Raw genomic sequence first — 13,919 nt, 5'->3', positions numbered from 1 at the left:
AGACATGGAAGCATGAGGGTCCTTGTTGGGAAGAAGAAAGGATTTGGTAGGAGGAAAAGGGACTAAGATAAGATAATGGGAATATGATCAACATACATTATATATGTATGAAGCTGTGAAAGAATAAATTAATTTCAAAAAAAAAAGAAAGAAAAGAAAGGACACAAGAGCCTCTCATTGTCCAGAGCCCGGGAGAAGGTAGGTCTGTAGGTTTCCGTATGACTGACTATTAGGGAAGGATCAGGAAGAGCGTGGAATCAATGCCTAGCTCTGGGTGCAAGACGAAGGTTTCTGGCCTGAACTCTGAGGACTTCCCCCTTCCATTCCTCTCCCAGCCTGGCCTGACTCTCTTCCCGCCCTATGGTTTTCAGTTTTGCTGCCACCCAGAGAACTTCCAGAATCCAGAGCAGGCGTCCCTTTGCCAACCACGACCCGTGGAGGGAGCTGTGCAGGATACAGATGGGTGTGAGGTTGGCAAGACTCCGACGTGTCTTGGAGCAGCTTCCACTTGTGAGGAGAGAGGCCGGCTGTACTGGCCAACCCCCGCCCTCCCTCGGCTTCTCTGGTGTCCACTCAGGCCTTAGTCCTAGGCCCTTGACTAAATAAATAGGTAAATAAAACAAATAAACCAAAAAAAAAAAAAAAAACAGGAAAAGCCACCTCTCCCTGGCAGGCAATACAGAGAGTTGGGTCCAGCAGGACGTTGCCAACCTCGCAGCTTCACCAGGACTCAGTGACAGGTACCTCTGCCTGCCCAGGGAGGCATAGATAGTCTTCTGGTCTTGGAAATGCTCACAGCTGTACAAACCTGTGTTTCCAACCTCTGACCTTGATCCATGCCCACACCTTGAAGCAAAACTTAGGAGCCCGTTCCGACCTAGAGGGCTCACAGGTCACAGCTGACCTGTCTGACCAGAGGCTCAGGCCCTTCTTTCTCTGCCTCGCCCCAAAGGCAATAATGGCTGCCATGGGCTCTGGCCTGGGATGAGAAGCCTATGCTGCTCACCTGACTCCTGTCTGGCTGCTGCTCTCTCCTTCCACACATTCCCTGGAAGTCACACCACACCAGGACAGACTCTTTGCTCATTCCTCCCTTCAGCCAGCACTCCCGGAACATTTTGCTGGTGCTTGACTTGGGATCCAACACTCATTTGTTCAGTACACAGACACGTCCCTGTGTCTGCCCTTCGTGGAAGGAGATAGAAGGAAACCAACGAACGGAACAGTGTTCTGCCTCTTCCTCTGGGAGTATACTTCCCACGGAGAAGTCAGGCAGAAGAGAATGTAGGAAGAGCTGTGAAGAAGGGTGTTCAGATGGGAGAGAAGCCATTTATTACAAGGCTACGCTGTGGCTGTAGACAAGAACCCTGTCTGGTCCAAGAGAATTTGTGGCCTCCATTCTTGCTTTGTTTGTGTATACAAAAGACTACGTAAGCCGGGCGTTAGTTGTGTAATCCTTTAATCACACCACTGGGGAGGCAGAGGCAAGAGGTTCTCTGAGTTCAAGGTCAGTCTAGTTTACAAAGTGAGTTCCTGGAGAGCCAGGGCTACACAGGAAATACCCTGTCTCGGAAAGACAACACACACACACACACACACACACACCAAAGGTTTTATGAAAAAGCAAAATAAAGCAGGAAGGGGTTACAGAGCGGGTCTGGAAACCAAGTCCGTCAAGGTAGGCAGGTGAGGAGGAACAGCCTGGGTCTGGCCTCCGAGTGTCCCAGAAAGATCGCCCGCCGGAGGGGCTTCTCGGTGAAAGTTTACACGATCAAGCAGACTCCTCTTAGGCTCAGACTCTATCAGGAAAGGCTCCCAGGCCTTTCGGCTGTGGACGCGCAGAAGGATGGGTTAGGTCTGGTCAGCCCAAGAGAATACCCAGCCGGTGCAAGTCTTCTCTTTCCTCCCCTGGGCACGGATAAAATAGCTCCGCCCACATTGGAGGCGTGGTGGGAGATACTTAGGACAGAAACGCCTAGGCCTCGGGGACTAGAGGGTCTGTCCTGGACCGTGCACCTTAAGCTTGGGGGCAGGGGTAGAAGGGATCTGGGGTCTTATGCATAGCCTGGAGCGCAGTTAGACGTAGATACCAGGTCGTGGGATTCTGGTCCAGGAGCCTGGAGAGGGACGGTACTAAAAGGGATTGAAGAGGGGCGGAGCCAAAAAGGACCGAACTGAAGCCCCAACGGAGAAGAGGGCGGGGTCCGGGTGGAGGGGCTGCGCCCTGGGCCGGCCTCTCCGGGCTCTGCGCCTCCCGCCTGTGGTCTCGTGATGTTGGTCATAAGGTCTCGAGTGCCGACTGAGCCAGCAGCTGCGGTTGGAGCATGGCCTCGGAGCAGGATGTGCGTGCACAGCTGCAGCGCGCTGGCCAGGATCATCTCCTTCGCTTCTGGGCTGATTTGGCTCCGGAGTCTCGAGCGGCGCTACTGGCGGAGCTCGCCTCACTGGAACCCGATGCCCTGCGTGAGCACTGCCAGCGCGCCTCGGCTGCCTGCGCGCAAGTCCCGGGTCCTTTGCCCGACCTGGAGGCGCGCCTGCAGCCCCTGCCCCCGGAACTCGTGGGCAGCGCGATCCGCTGCGACCTAGAGACACGCCTGCGGTGGGAAGAGGAAGGTAGGCAGCGCCGTACGCGACGGGGGTTGGGCAGGCGCTGCCCATCTTGTCCTGAAGAGTTAGTGCCTACGGGGAAGGGGAGGGTGGCGGTTTAGGAAGTGCTGTGTGGAGTTTTTTTCCTTGCACGTCCTTCCTCCTGCGCTTAGTAGACCCCGAAGTCGTGCAGTAGCAAGCTCATGAGTGGCTCTCTCTAGAGAAAGAAGAGGCCTTTTCTCATGACGCGCCTCCCCTCCAGGTTTCCGACAGATTGCTCTGAACAAGGTGGCTGTCCTGCTGCTGGCCGGTGGGCAGGGCACTCGCTTGGGCGTCACCTACCCCAAGGGCATGTATCAAGTAGGGTTGCCCAGCCAGAAGACCCTGTACCAACTGCAGGCAGAGCGGATCCGCCGCGTTGAACAGTTGGCTGGCCAGCGACTGGGAACCCACTGCACCGTGCCCTGGTGTGTCCTCCCTGTCAACCTCCCAGAAAGACCACCGTTACTTAAGTGACCCAGGCCTGCCCCACACCAGTGCCTGAGACCCAATTCTAGCACAGCCCTTGAGAGCCCAGTTCCTGCCCTTACAGAGCCCCATGCAGATTTGTGAACCAGATTCCTCTGGAAGCCATTCACTGCCGGGACTTTTACAGGTACATCATGACCAGTGAGTTTACACTGGGACCCACCATCAAGTTCTTCAAGGAACATGACTTCTTCCACCTAGACCCCGCTAACGTGGTCCTGTTCGAGCAGCGTATGCTACCGGCTGTGACCTTTGAGGGCAAGGCCATACTGGAACGGAAAGACAAAGTTGCCATGGCGCCAGGTATGGCCCACACCTTGGACAGGGAAGGTTTGGACCACAGAGGGCAGCTGTGGGCCAGGAGGCCGGGCTCCCCAGTAAGATGTGCTCAGGCAGGCTGTGTGGCCCCAGCTCAGTCTGGAGTCTCATCTGTCACATGATACAGTCACAAGGCTCTTGGTGACTTCCGCTCCTGCTGCATTTACCAGACTCAGGTGATCAAGCCGGAGTCGGTGGGAAGACCCATTCCTTTCTCCCTTGCAGATGGCAACGGTGGCTTGTATAGTGCACTGGCTGACCACCAGATCCTAGAGGACATGAAGCAGCGGGGCGTGGAGTTTGTGCACGTTTATTGTGTGGACAACATCCTGGTGCGGCTGGCTGACCCAGCCTTCATAGGCTTCTGTGTGCTTCGCGGAGCGGACTGTGGCGCCAAGGTGAGTGCCAAGCTTTCGTTGTCCTTGGCGCTTGGCTCTGTCTCTTGCACAAACCCTGTCCCTCTTCTCATCCCCGTCACTCCCAGCACTCTTGAGTCCCTATACCTGGTGGCTGCAGGTGGTGGAGAAAGCATACCCCGAGGAGCCTGTGGGCGTGGTGTGCCAGGTGGATGGTGTCCCCCAGGTGGTGGAATACAGCGAGATTAGCCCTGAGACTGCTGGGCTGCGAGGGGCTGACGGGAGCTTGCTCTACAACGCAGGCAACATCTGCAACCATTTCTTCACCCGCGACTTCCTGGATATGGTCACCAGGTGTGTGGCAACAGGTGGCTGTTAGAATCTAAGAATCTAAGAGTCTCTACCTCCCACAACAGCTAGCGCTGACCTAGCCTGAGCTGGGCCCCTGTTGGGAGTGCAAAGGGGTCGGGTAACGAGAATTTCTGTCACTATCAACAAGCCAGATCCCACCTGAGTCAAGCTCTGGGCAGCCCGGATGAGACCCTTAGTCAAGGCTATCTTGACCCCCTTGCTCGTGGATGCCACCTCCGCCCTGTCCTTAGCCTTGGGCAGCATTGGCTGATGGTTCCTGGCTTCTGGCCCAGGGGATACTGGGAGAAAACCTGTGTCCTTCCCAGAGATGTAGCTAGTTCCTAGTGCCGCCTCACCGGACCGGGTACACACATGTGAAGACTGGTGTTCTGGGGTGTCCTGTCTGAACCACACCCTTTTTGCCCTCCTGCCACCAGGGAGTTTGAGCCCTTGCTGAAGCTGCATGTGGCTGTGAAGAAGGTCCCGTACGTGGATGAGGAGGGAAATCTGGTAAAGCCGCTAAGACCGAATGGGATAAAGATGGAGAAGTTTGTGTTTGATGTGTTCCAGTTTGCTAAGTTAGTGGTAGAAGTCACTTCCTTTTCTCTTCTTCCCTCTCTTTGTTCTGGCAGTGGGTTCAGAGGTCCCGTGGGACAGTAGGGGAATGGAAGCTCGGTGAGGGCAGGGCAGGGGTGGGGGAGTGAGGGACTATAGTCTGTCTCAGGGAAGTCCAGAGGGTGTTCCCCCAAGAGCAAGAGCACAGGTCTGAGAAGACCACAATCCAGACCCAAGATTGGGTTTTGGAGTTGCTAGGTGAGTCCCGGTGTTCTCTACCTCTGAGCCTGTGGCAAGTGAGAGTTGGAGGATTTGAGGCTTCTTAGGATCTCAAGATGCTTCTGTGCCTGTGGGGCCCTCCTAGACCACCATCCTCACAGGAACAGATTCCCATTTAGGGAAATCTGGCCTCCCCTTGCCTGTCCAGATCGGAACAGCTGGCTGGGATGCAGCATAATGAACCCGTCCTTCTCTCTCCCAGGAACTTCGTTGCCTTTGAAGTATCTCGAGAGGAGGAATTCTCCCCACTGAAGAACGCAGACACAGCCAGCAGGGACAACCCGTCCACCTCCAGGAGAGCCTTGTTGACTCAGCACTATCGTTGGGCTCTGCAGGCCGGAGCCCACTTCCTGGATGTGCATGGAGTCCAACTTCCTGAGCAGTCTGGGGAAGAGGCTCTGAGGTTAGCCTGGGGAGCAGCATTCTCTTCCCAGGGACCTGTTGATTCTGCCACCGTCTCGGCTGGCTTCTAAGACAGCACCACACCAAATGAGGCAGCAGTGTGACCGCCTGCTTGGTGACTCGGCCTCTTAGTCTCAAGTCAGAGAGGCAGGGTCTCGGATGTCCCCAAGTGTACTCTCCTAAGCTCTGAAGATGAGACCTAAGTCTGACCCTGAAAGAGATACAGGGAAGTCTGACCTTCAGGATGTGGGGAGGGAAAGGACCTTTCGTGTCTGTCTCCCCTGTTACTGTGCTTGGAAGTGCTGCTGGCCTGGCTGCCTGAGCTCCGTGCAGGGATCCTGTGTAGTGATTTGTGTAGCTAGGTCAGAACCTGTCACTTGGCAGATGGCATGCATGGGTTTGGGCTGTGTAGAGGGAGGAATCTGCTGTGGAGATGCGGCTAGACTAGCGTGTGACATTGATGCTGGACAGGCGCTTGCCTCTTCATGTTCCGAGGGTGCTGGGGGTCCCAGCATTCACTACAGAGACTGATGCTGACCATTGCTCTCCCCTAGCTTTCTCCCAAATGGAGACCCTCCAGCCCTCTGTGAGATTTCGCCCTTGGTGTCGTACTCTGGAGAGGTGAGTGTGCAGGCCCTGTCCAGGATTTCGTGAAGTCTGGTTTGTGTGAACCAGAAGAAGAAAATGGGAGAAGCGGGCAGTGGGAGGCAGACAGGTCACAGCCCTGCTTCAGCTGGCCGATGAATGAGGGGTCTGAGAGTCTAGAGGCCTTTGCAAGTCTAGGGAGGGGACAGGGGACAGGAAAGAATCAAGGCTGAGACCCAGACTTAGGGGAGTCTTCCTGAAGGAAGGAAACTAGCCCTCTCCTGACCCTGACAGGGTAGCACTGGAATGCTGTTTTGGGGTGGCTGGAGTGGGTATAGGCAGATGAGGCGGACCCTTAGCCGCTGAATCCTTTGTTTCTAGGGGCTGGAGAAGTACCTGCAAGGCCGAATCCTCCAGTCTCCATTTCTTCTGGATGAGGACCAGGCCAGGCTGCTGCAGCCACAGGAGTGCTAACCTGCTTGCTCCCAGTCTCTCCAGCCCTGGGGGTCCTCTAGAGTGCTGATACCACTCTGGCCCAGGCTTTCAGTAGAAATACTGGCCTGCAGGATACGGAAGGGCGCGTGCTAGTTTACATCACAAGGTTGGGACCTCTTGGGTCCCCCATGGACTGTGGTTGTCTGTGTGTGTGGTTTTTGCCTCATTGCTGGCTCTGGGGCTCAGCGGGTTGGGGACCTTGGGAAATGGGGCCTGAGGCAGGGTGTGAGGAGGTGTTATCTAAGAAGGCAACACAGGAGATGCCCAGTAACATCCGCATCCGCCCTGCCAGCACACAGGCCAGCCACATCATTAGCGAACATTCAGATATGCCTCCTGGGGGAATGGTTAAAGGAGCGCCCCCAGCAGCAGAACCAGCAGCTAGCTGAACATGTCACCCCATGTGCCACTTCTCTCCAGGTGTATGCGCTCCTGTTCATTCCTGTCCGCTTTCCCAGAGGAGGTTGCGGGCGAGTATATTTACCCTGGGGTGTGGAAGGAGTGGGTTTGGACACGGGAAAGATGGCAGGATCGGGCCCACAGCCACCACTGTTGGGAGTGACGGGTAGAAGACACACTGGGCTTTTGCTGAGCTCTGTGGTCATCTTCCTGTCCGCCTCAGAGGCAAACTGTATTTTTGTGTCCTTCCCTTACTGCTCCACAGGCCTGGAGCAGGAGACAGCCCCTGGGGAGATCAAAGTCTCAGGCTCTTCTTGAATAAACAATCAATGGGTAAATTCTTGAAGGAGTTTTTAAAAAAAGATTCAAAGAGGTCTCCATGTCCTTCACCCATTTCTCAGGTGATTGCATCTTACATGATTATAAGACAGTATCAAACTGGGGATGATAGAGTATAGTGCTTATAGAGCTTTCGTGTGGCTATGTTTAGTGTACCCCTCTGTCAATCAAGATCATTGCTCCCTCACCATAGAGCTCACCATAGTCATACCCCACCATTCCTAGTCCCAGACTGCCCTGAAAAGATTATTGACTTTTGAAGAGTGGACGTTATTTTCACAGATAGGACATTTTCGGTAACTCCCAGCTGCAGGGGTTGGTTTATCTTTTTTTTGGGGGGGGGGATCTTGTATCCCAGGCTGGCCATGAATTAGCTACAAAGCAAAGGATGACTTTGGACATCTGCCCCTGCTGACAGGACGCTTAGTTTATGGGGTGGTGGGAATGAACCCGGCGCTTCATTTGCATGGTGGGCAAGCGCTCTGTGACAGCTCCAGCCTCTGGTGCAGACAGACACAGGGATGGGTATATCCGAGGGATGGGGCTTTGGAACAGCAGGCTGCCCATGAAGCCCTCCTTGCTTCTATCTACCTCTTCACCAGGAGCTTGTAAAAACCCAAGACCTGGCACAGCCCAGAAAAGACTTGTAGTAGGCCTGGTGGCTTGCCCATATGCACTTCCCATTTTGATAAGCAAGTATTTTTTTTTTCAGGACAGTAGAAAGCATAAAGCATCCCTTGGCAGCATTGCTGGGACTGGCTGCTGGTGTGTGGGGGAAGATAACAAGGAGGGTGGTAAATGTGACCTCAAGAAGGAAAGGAGACCTGAGACCAGGAACATTTTCAAATTCAGAGAAACCACAGGCCAGGCAGGCTTGCCATGTGGGGAGCTCTTCAGGCACCCAGAAACACACAGCCAGAGTCCACATGGTAAATGTGTAGCTGGAACCTGGGTGTGGTGGCACACGCCTTTAGTCCCAGTACTAGGGAGGCCGAGGCAGGCAGATCTCTTGAGTTTGAAGGTAACCTGGTCTACATAGCAAGTTCCAGGCCAGCCAGAACTACATAGTGAGTCCCCGTCTCAGAAACAAACCTAGAGCAAACATGAGACAGGGAGCCCCAGGTTTGAGCATTTACTTGGAACCATGTGTGCAGGAAACATAAGTAGCTTGCCCTACAGCATAGCTTTCACGACCATGGGCTGAATAAAACTTCCCTGTTCTATCCTTTATCCATAGGGGTAGCAGGGAGGGCCCGGCAGTGCCCTTAGGTGCACAGGACTCTGGTCTAGCCCTAGTCATGAGAAAGCAGGCTGGGCCTGTTCTGGGTTCTCCTGCATAGAAGACAGCGGTCTTCATACTGAGCCTTACATGGGTTTCCTCCTTCTTATACAGTAGAAGTCTATTGTATCTCCAGCTCTAGTACCCACCAAACCTATCACACGTCAGGAAACCAGCCCGGAAAATCATCAGTGCTAAGAACCAACCTCGCTTCCATCCAGCCTTCTGTGGCCTGGTTTCTGCATCTGTTCCCTGCTTTTGCTTTCAGCCCTGAACCTTTCAGTCTTTAACCTTTCTTAGTGTTTCTGTGACCCTCACTGTGTGGTACGAAGTATGTGATCTCTGAGAGCTGCTGCTGTTAGTAACCGAGACTGGAGTGGACTAAAGGAACCCATGCTTGCCAGTGGTCACGAGCACCAAGCAAAATCCCGAGTGCCCAGTGAAATCAAGATAGCTTGTGAATTATCCAAGACATAACATGCTTGTCTCTGTCACTGGCTTAGCCTATGCTTGATCGCTGCTGTGGTCAGCAGGATTCCATTCTTCCTGGGTGGTGATGGCGCACACCTTTAATCACAGCCCTGGGATCTCTGTGAGTTTGAGGCCAGCCTGGTCTGCAGAGCGAGTTCCAGGACAGGCTCCAACACTATACAGAGAAACCCTGTCTTCAAAAACAAACAAAAAAGGATTCTGTTCATTAGAAAAGGAATCTAGTAAGCCAGGTCTGATGGTGCATTCTTTTAATCCCAGCATACACATTTTTTTAATATTTATTATGTATACAATGTTCTGTGTGTATGCCTGCAGGCCAGAAGAGGGCACCAGATCTCATTATAGATGGTTGTGAGCCACCATGTGGTTGCTGGGAATTGAACTCAGGACCTCTGGAAGAACAGTCAGTGTCTTTAACCGCTGAGCCATCTCTCAAGGTCCAAAGGCTAGAGAGTCAGGAAGGTGCACAGCATACGCCATGAGAGGTCTCAACTCATGAGGAATTGGTTATCATAGGTTCTACCTAGCAGGGTGGTGGTGGTGCATGCCATTAATCGCATCCCTGAGGGAGGCAGAGACAGGTGAATCTCTGGGTCTGAAGTCAGCCTGGCATACAGAGCAAGTTCCAGGGCAGCCAGGGCTACCCAGAAAAGCCCTGTCTTGAAACAACAAACACACATAAAACCTAAGCATCACGAGAGGAGTGAACTTCTGATAACACATCCATCATCGCTCAGGTCTCAGGCAGACTATAGAATTACGCTGTGTTAACAAATGTTCGCATTATTTATTCTGGAGGTTTAGGCAGGCAGAGCTCTATGAGTTTGAGGCTTGCCAAGGCACACAGTGAGACCCTGTCTGAAAAATCAATAAACAGTATTTGTCAAGTTCGGTGGTGCTCACTTTGAACCCCAGCACTAGGGAGGCAGAGCCAGGCAGATCTCCGTAAATTCAAGATGAGCCAGAGCTACCCAGTGAGACCCTGTCTGAACAGTTCACCTGGAGTCTAAGCATGAAAGTCTATGAACTCATGGGGGACAGTTTCCTTCAGACAACTATAGGCGGGGAAGCAGTATCATTTTTAAGACTTTACAAGGCCATTAGAATGATCTAGTGATAAATGCAGCGTCTTCCAGATGAGTAAAACAAGTGATGACCTATTAGTCATATATATCAAAAAATCATGATAAATTACAATAAGAAAAACAGGAGCAGAGAAGAAACCACAGAACTCAGAGGCAGGGGTGGATGATTAGGAAGGACAGGGCGCACTGCCACTTATAGACCTTTGAGAGCCATGTGGTCACCAGATGGCCTGTAACAGCCACATCTATGGCGGTAGTGACACCTGTCCACATAAGCAGTGCAGAAGCTGGTGGTGCTATTTGGAAACATGACAGTGCAGGCCAAACATCAGAGGAGCAGGATGAGAACAAGCAGAACCGTTAGGAGAACTCATCCACACCTTCAGGAAGTCCTTTACCCACCAGTGAACGCACAGACAGGACGGGAAATCTAGGCAAGCTGCATGCATGCTTATAACCCCAGCACCTGGAAGAGGCAGAGAGACCATGATTCTGAAGACAGCCTGAGCTACTAGAAAGCCCTGTCTGTCTGTCCATCTGACCATTCTTTTCTTCCTTCCTTTCTTTCTTCCTTCCTTCCTTCCTTCCTTCCTTCCTTCCTTCCTTCCTTCCTTCCTTTCTTTTCTCCCTCCGTCCCTCCCTCCCTTCCTTCCTTCCTGGTTTTTCGAGAAAGGATTCCTTGTGTAGACCAGGCTGTCCTGAAACCCACACTCTGTACACCAGGCTAGCCACTTCCACCTGCCTCTGCCTTCTAAGTGCTGGGATTAAAGGTGTGCCCCACCACTGCCCTGTCTTAAAAAACAAAATTTCACAGTGCTGCAGACTTATGGTATTTGATGATCATGAAGCAAGGGGGGGCACACAAGTCAGAGTCTAGAAAACTGATTTTTCATGTGAACCCAATCAATATAGATTTTAAAAATATATTTATTTGCCTGGTGGTGGTCATGGCGCACGCCTTTAATCCCAGCACTTGAGAGGATGAGGCAGGCGGATCTCAGTGAGTTTGAGGCCAGGCTGGTCTGCAAAGCGAGTTCCAGGACAGCCAGGACTATTACACTATTGTTGTTTGAGACAAGGTCTGTCTATGTAGCCCTGGCTGGCCTGGAACTCACTTTGTAGACCAGCCTGGCCTCAAACTCACTGAGATCTGCCAGCCCCTGTCTCCTGCGTAGTGGGATTAAAGGCATGCGCCACCATACCTGGCTCCTTACATTTACTTGAGAAATTCCTTTGATCAATTTACTTTTTATTTTTTAAACATTTTATTCTTTTTTTAAAGGTTTATTTATTTATTATGTATACAGTGTTCTGCCTCCATGTACACCTGCACTCCAGAGGAGGGTGCCAGATCTCGATACAGATGGTTGTGAGCCACCATGTGGTTGCTGGGAATTGAACTCAGGACCTCTGGAAGAACAGGCAGTGCTCTTAACCTCTGAGCCATCTCTCTAGTCCTGCTTTTTATTTTTTATTTCCCTTTTCTTTCTTTTTTTTAAATATTTATTTATTTATTATTTATACAGCTAGCCAGAAGAGGGCACAAGACCTCATTACAGATGGTTGTGGGCCACCATGTGGTTGCTGGGAATTGAACTCAGGACCTTTGGAAGAGCAGGCAATGCTCTTAACCACTGAGCCATCCCTCCAGCCCTCCCTTTTCTTTTTAAAATTTTTAAATTCATTTTTACATATCAACCACAGTCCCCCCCCATCAACTTCTCAACCACAGTTCCTCCCTCCCTCTCCTCCCCTCCCCTCCCATTCACTCCTCAGAGAGGTTTGTCAGGCTTTGTTGACCCCTTTGACCAATCTATGAGGCATCAAAAGACATGGAGCTTCTGCCTGGCAAGAGACCCTATCACGACCGTGTGATGCCTCAGCTCCCTTGGATGAAGTTGGGGTCCAAGAAATGAAGGAACTCAAATGGTCAGATGCTTGTTACCATGAAAGGATCCCTACAAGGCAGTGAGTGAGACCAGGGCCACACAGGGAGCCTCATGAAAGACAGAGACACGATGGAGGGAGAGTCGCCAGAACATACCCGTGCCAAAGTGAGGTCTGTGCGGTGATAGCACTTGCTTTACAGGTGGACCAGCTTGCTCTATATAGAAAGACCTAATATAAATAAATAAGTAAATAAAGGGCTGGGTATGGTGGTACATCTAATCCCAGCTCTCAGGAGGCAGAGGCAGGTGATCAGATCTCTGGGAGTTTAAGACCAACTTGGTCTATAGAGTGAGTTCCAGGACAAGCTCCAAAGCTACACAGAAAAACCCTGTTTTGAAAAACAAAACAAAAACTAAATGATTATAATTAAATTGGGACTGGAGAGATGGCTCAGTGGTTAAGAGCACTGCTGCTCTTCCAGGGGACCTGGGTTCAAATCCCAGCACTGCGTGTGGCTAACAACCATCTGTAACCAGTTCCAAGGGTATTAAGCACCCAATTCTGGGCTCCACAAACTGCACACAGATGGTGCACTGACAAACATGCAGGCAAAACACCCGTATACATAATAATAAAATCTCAAACATTTTAAAACTTAAAAGTCTCTAGGTAGATGTGCATGAAGTATGAAGGTAGAGGGGAAATGGCCAACTCAAAATTAAGGACACTGATAACTATATACATCTCTCCACGCAGAATGGTGGTGGGGGGAGCAGTTAAGAACACTGAGCGCTCTTCCAGAGGACCAGCTTCAATTCCCAGCACCCACATGGGACAGCTCATAACTGTATGTAACTCCTGTTCCACCCCTACACTGACATTTGCCAATGTATATAAAATAATTTTTTTAAAGATTTATTTATTATGTATACAACACTCTGCCTCAATGTATGCCCGCACACCAGAGGAGGGCGCCAGATGTCAGTACAGATGGTTGTGAGCCACCATGTGGTTGCTGGGAATTGAACTCAGGACCTCTGGAAGAGCAGGCAGTGCTCTTAACCTCTGAGCCATCTCTCCAGCCCATAAAATAAAATTTTAAAAATTAAAAAAAAAACTCTAAACGGAAGAAAATAGGGGTCGGCGAGTTGGCTCAGTGGTTAGAAGCACCTGCTGCTCTTGCAGGGGACACTGGTCTGATTCCCAGTACCCACAGCGTGTTTGATAACCATCTGTGACTCTAGTTCCAGAGATCTCAATACCTCTTCTGGACTCCAAGAAAATCAAGCATGCATGTGATACACACACACATGCAGGCAAAACACATACAATAAAATGAATATATCTAATTTTTAAAATTAAAAAAGGGAGATAACTTGTGAAAAATTCCCAGGATGCCAATTCATAAATAAAAAGAAAGAGAGGTAGCACTCAGGAGGCAGAAGCAGACGAATCTCTGAGTTCGAGGCCAGTCTGGTCTAGAGAGTGAGTTCCAGGACAGCCAGGGCCACACAGAGAAACCTGCCTCCAAAAACCAAGAATAAAAAAGGAAGAGAGAAATGCACAGTAAAGAAATAGCCATGTGTTCCGCCACAGAAGATGCTGTCTCTGTATTCAAAGGGCATATGGGAGTGGGCTGTATAAACTGAGGGCAGGCAGGAATCAGGAAGTGACATGGCATGAAATCCTGCAGGTATGGGCAATGCCCCACCGACACCCCCAGAAATCCATAACAACGAAGGTAGGTGTCTGCACAGGATGGGGCTTCCTGATCTGTGCCCTGCATTCCACAGCTCTGGGCTGCATGTCCCACCGGACCGTGCCCAAGCTGGCTGGACATGTTCCACTCCCAGCTGAGCCAATCCAAGCTCCAACTCCTGTGGATCTCTCCCCTCTTCCAGACCTGGGACTGGGTTTCCGAGAGAAAACTGGTTCTTTCTTTTTTTCCCTGTACCCTCCCTGCCACCAGGTGGAGGGCAG

The 13,919-nt window shown here is 51.4% G+C and overlaps 1 protein-coding gene across 2 annotated transcripts; it reads left to right on the top strand.

Annotated features, from left to right (window-relative positions):
• The first annotated feature begins 1,653 nt into the window (after positions 1 to 1,653).
• Positions 1,654 to 6,588, top strand: Uap1l1 (UDP-N-acetylglucosamine pyrophosphorylase 1 like 1). Of its 2 annotated transcripts, none has more exons than XM_050155296.1 (9): positions 1,654 to 2,613; positions 2,849 to 3,053; positions 3,242 to 3,417; positions 3,658 to 3,830; positions 4,015 to 4,142; positions 4,577 to 4,717; positions 5,176 to 5,376; positions 5,930 to 5,996; positions 6,342 to 6,588. In XM_050155296.1, the coding sequence occupies exons 1-9, from the start codon at positions 2,325 to 2,327 to the stop codon at positions 6,432 to 6,434; spliced, it is 1,473 nt and encodes a 490-aa protein (XP_050011253.1). In that variant the 5' UTR covers positions 1,654 to 2,324; the 3' UTR covers positions 6,435 to 6,588. The 2 variants fall into 2 exon arrangements, with proteins under 2 accessions (XP_050011253.1, XP_050011252.1); XM_050155295.1 differs by having other exon boundaries at positions 1,662 to 2,613; positions 3,949 to 4,142.
• Positions 6,589 to 13,919: the final 7,331 nt, after the last annotated feature.

This window comes from Alexandromys fortis, unplaced genomic scaffold, assembly GCF_014885135.2.
Source record: "Alexandromys fortis isolate MF-2015 unplaced genomic scaffold, M_Fortis_MF-2015_v1.1 scaffold_72, whole genome shotgun sequence".
Taxonomy (NCBI): domain Eukaryota; kingdom Metazoa; phylum Chordata; class Mammalia; order Rodentia; family Cricetidae; genus Alexandromys; species Alexandromys fortis.
This window is presented reverse-complemented; position numbering and strand designations above follow the sequence as displayed.

Excerpts from the sequence above, each read along its gene's own strand:
- Uap1l1 (XM_050155295.1), top strand. The coding sequence starts at position 2,325 with ATGGCCTCGGAGCAGGATGTGCGTGCACAGCTGCAGCGCGCTGGCCAG. Across the intron at positions 4,718-5,175 it reads GATGTGTTCCAGTTTGCTAA|GAACTTCGTTGCCTTTGAAG; the intron begins GTTAGTGGTAGA and ends TCTCTCTCCCAG. Across the intron at positions 5,997-6,341 it reads TGGTGTCGTACTCTGGAGAG|GGGCTGGAGAAGTACCTGCA; the intron begins GTGAGTGTGCAG and ends CTTTGTTTCTAG.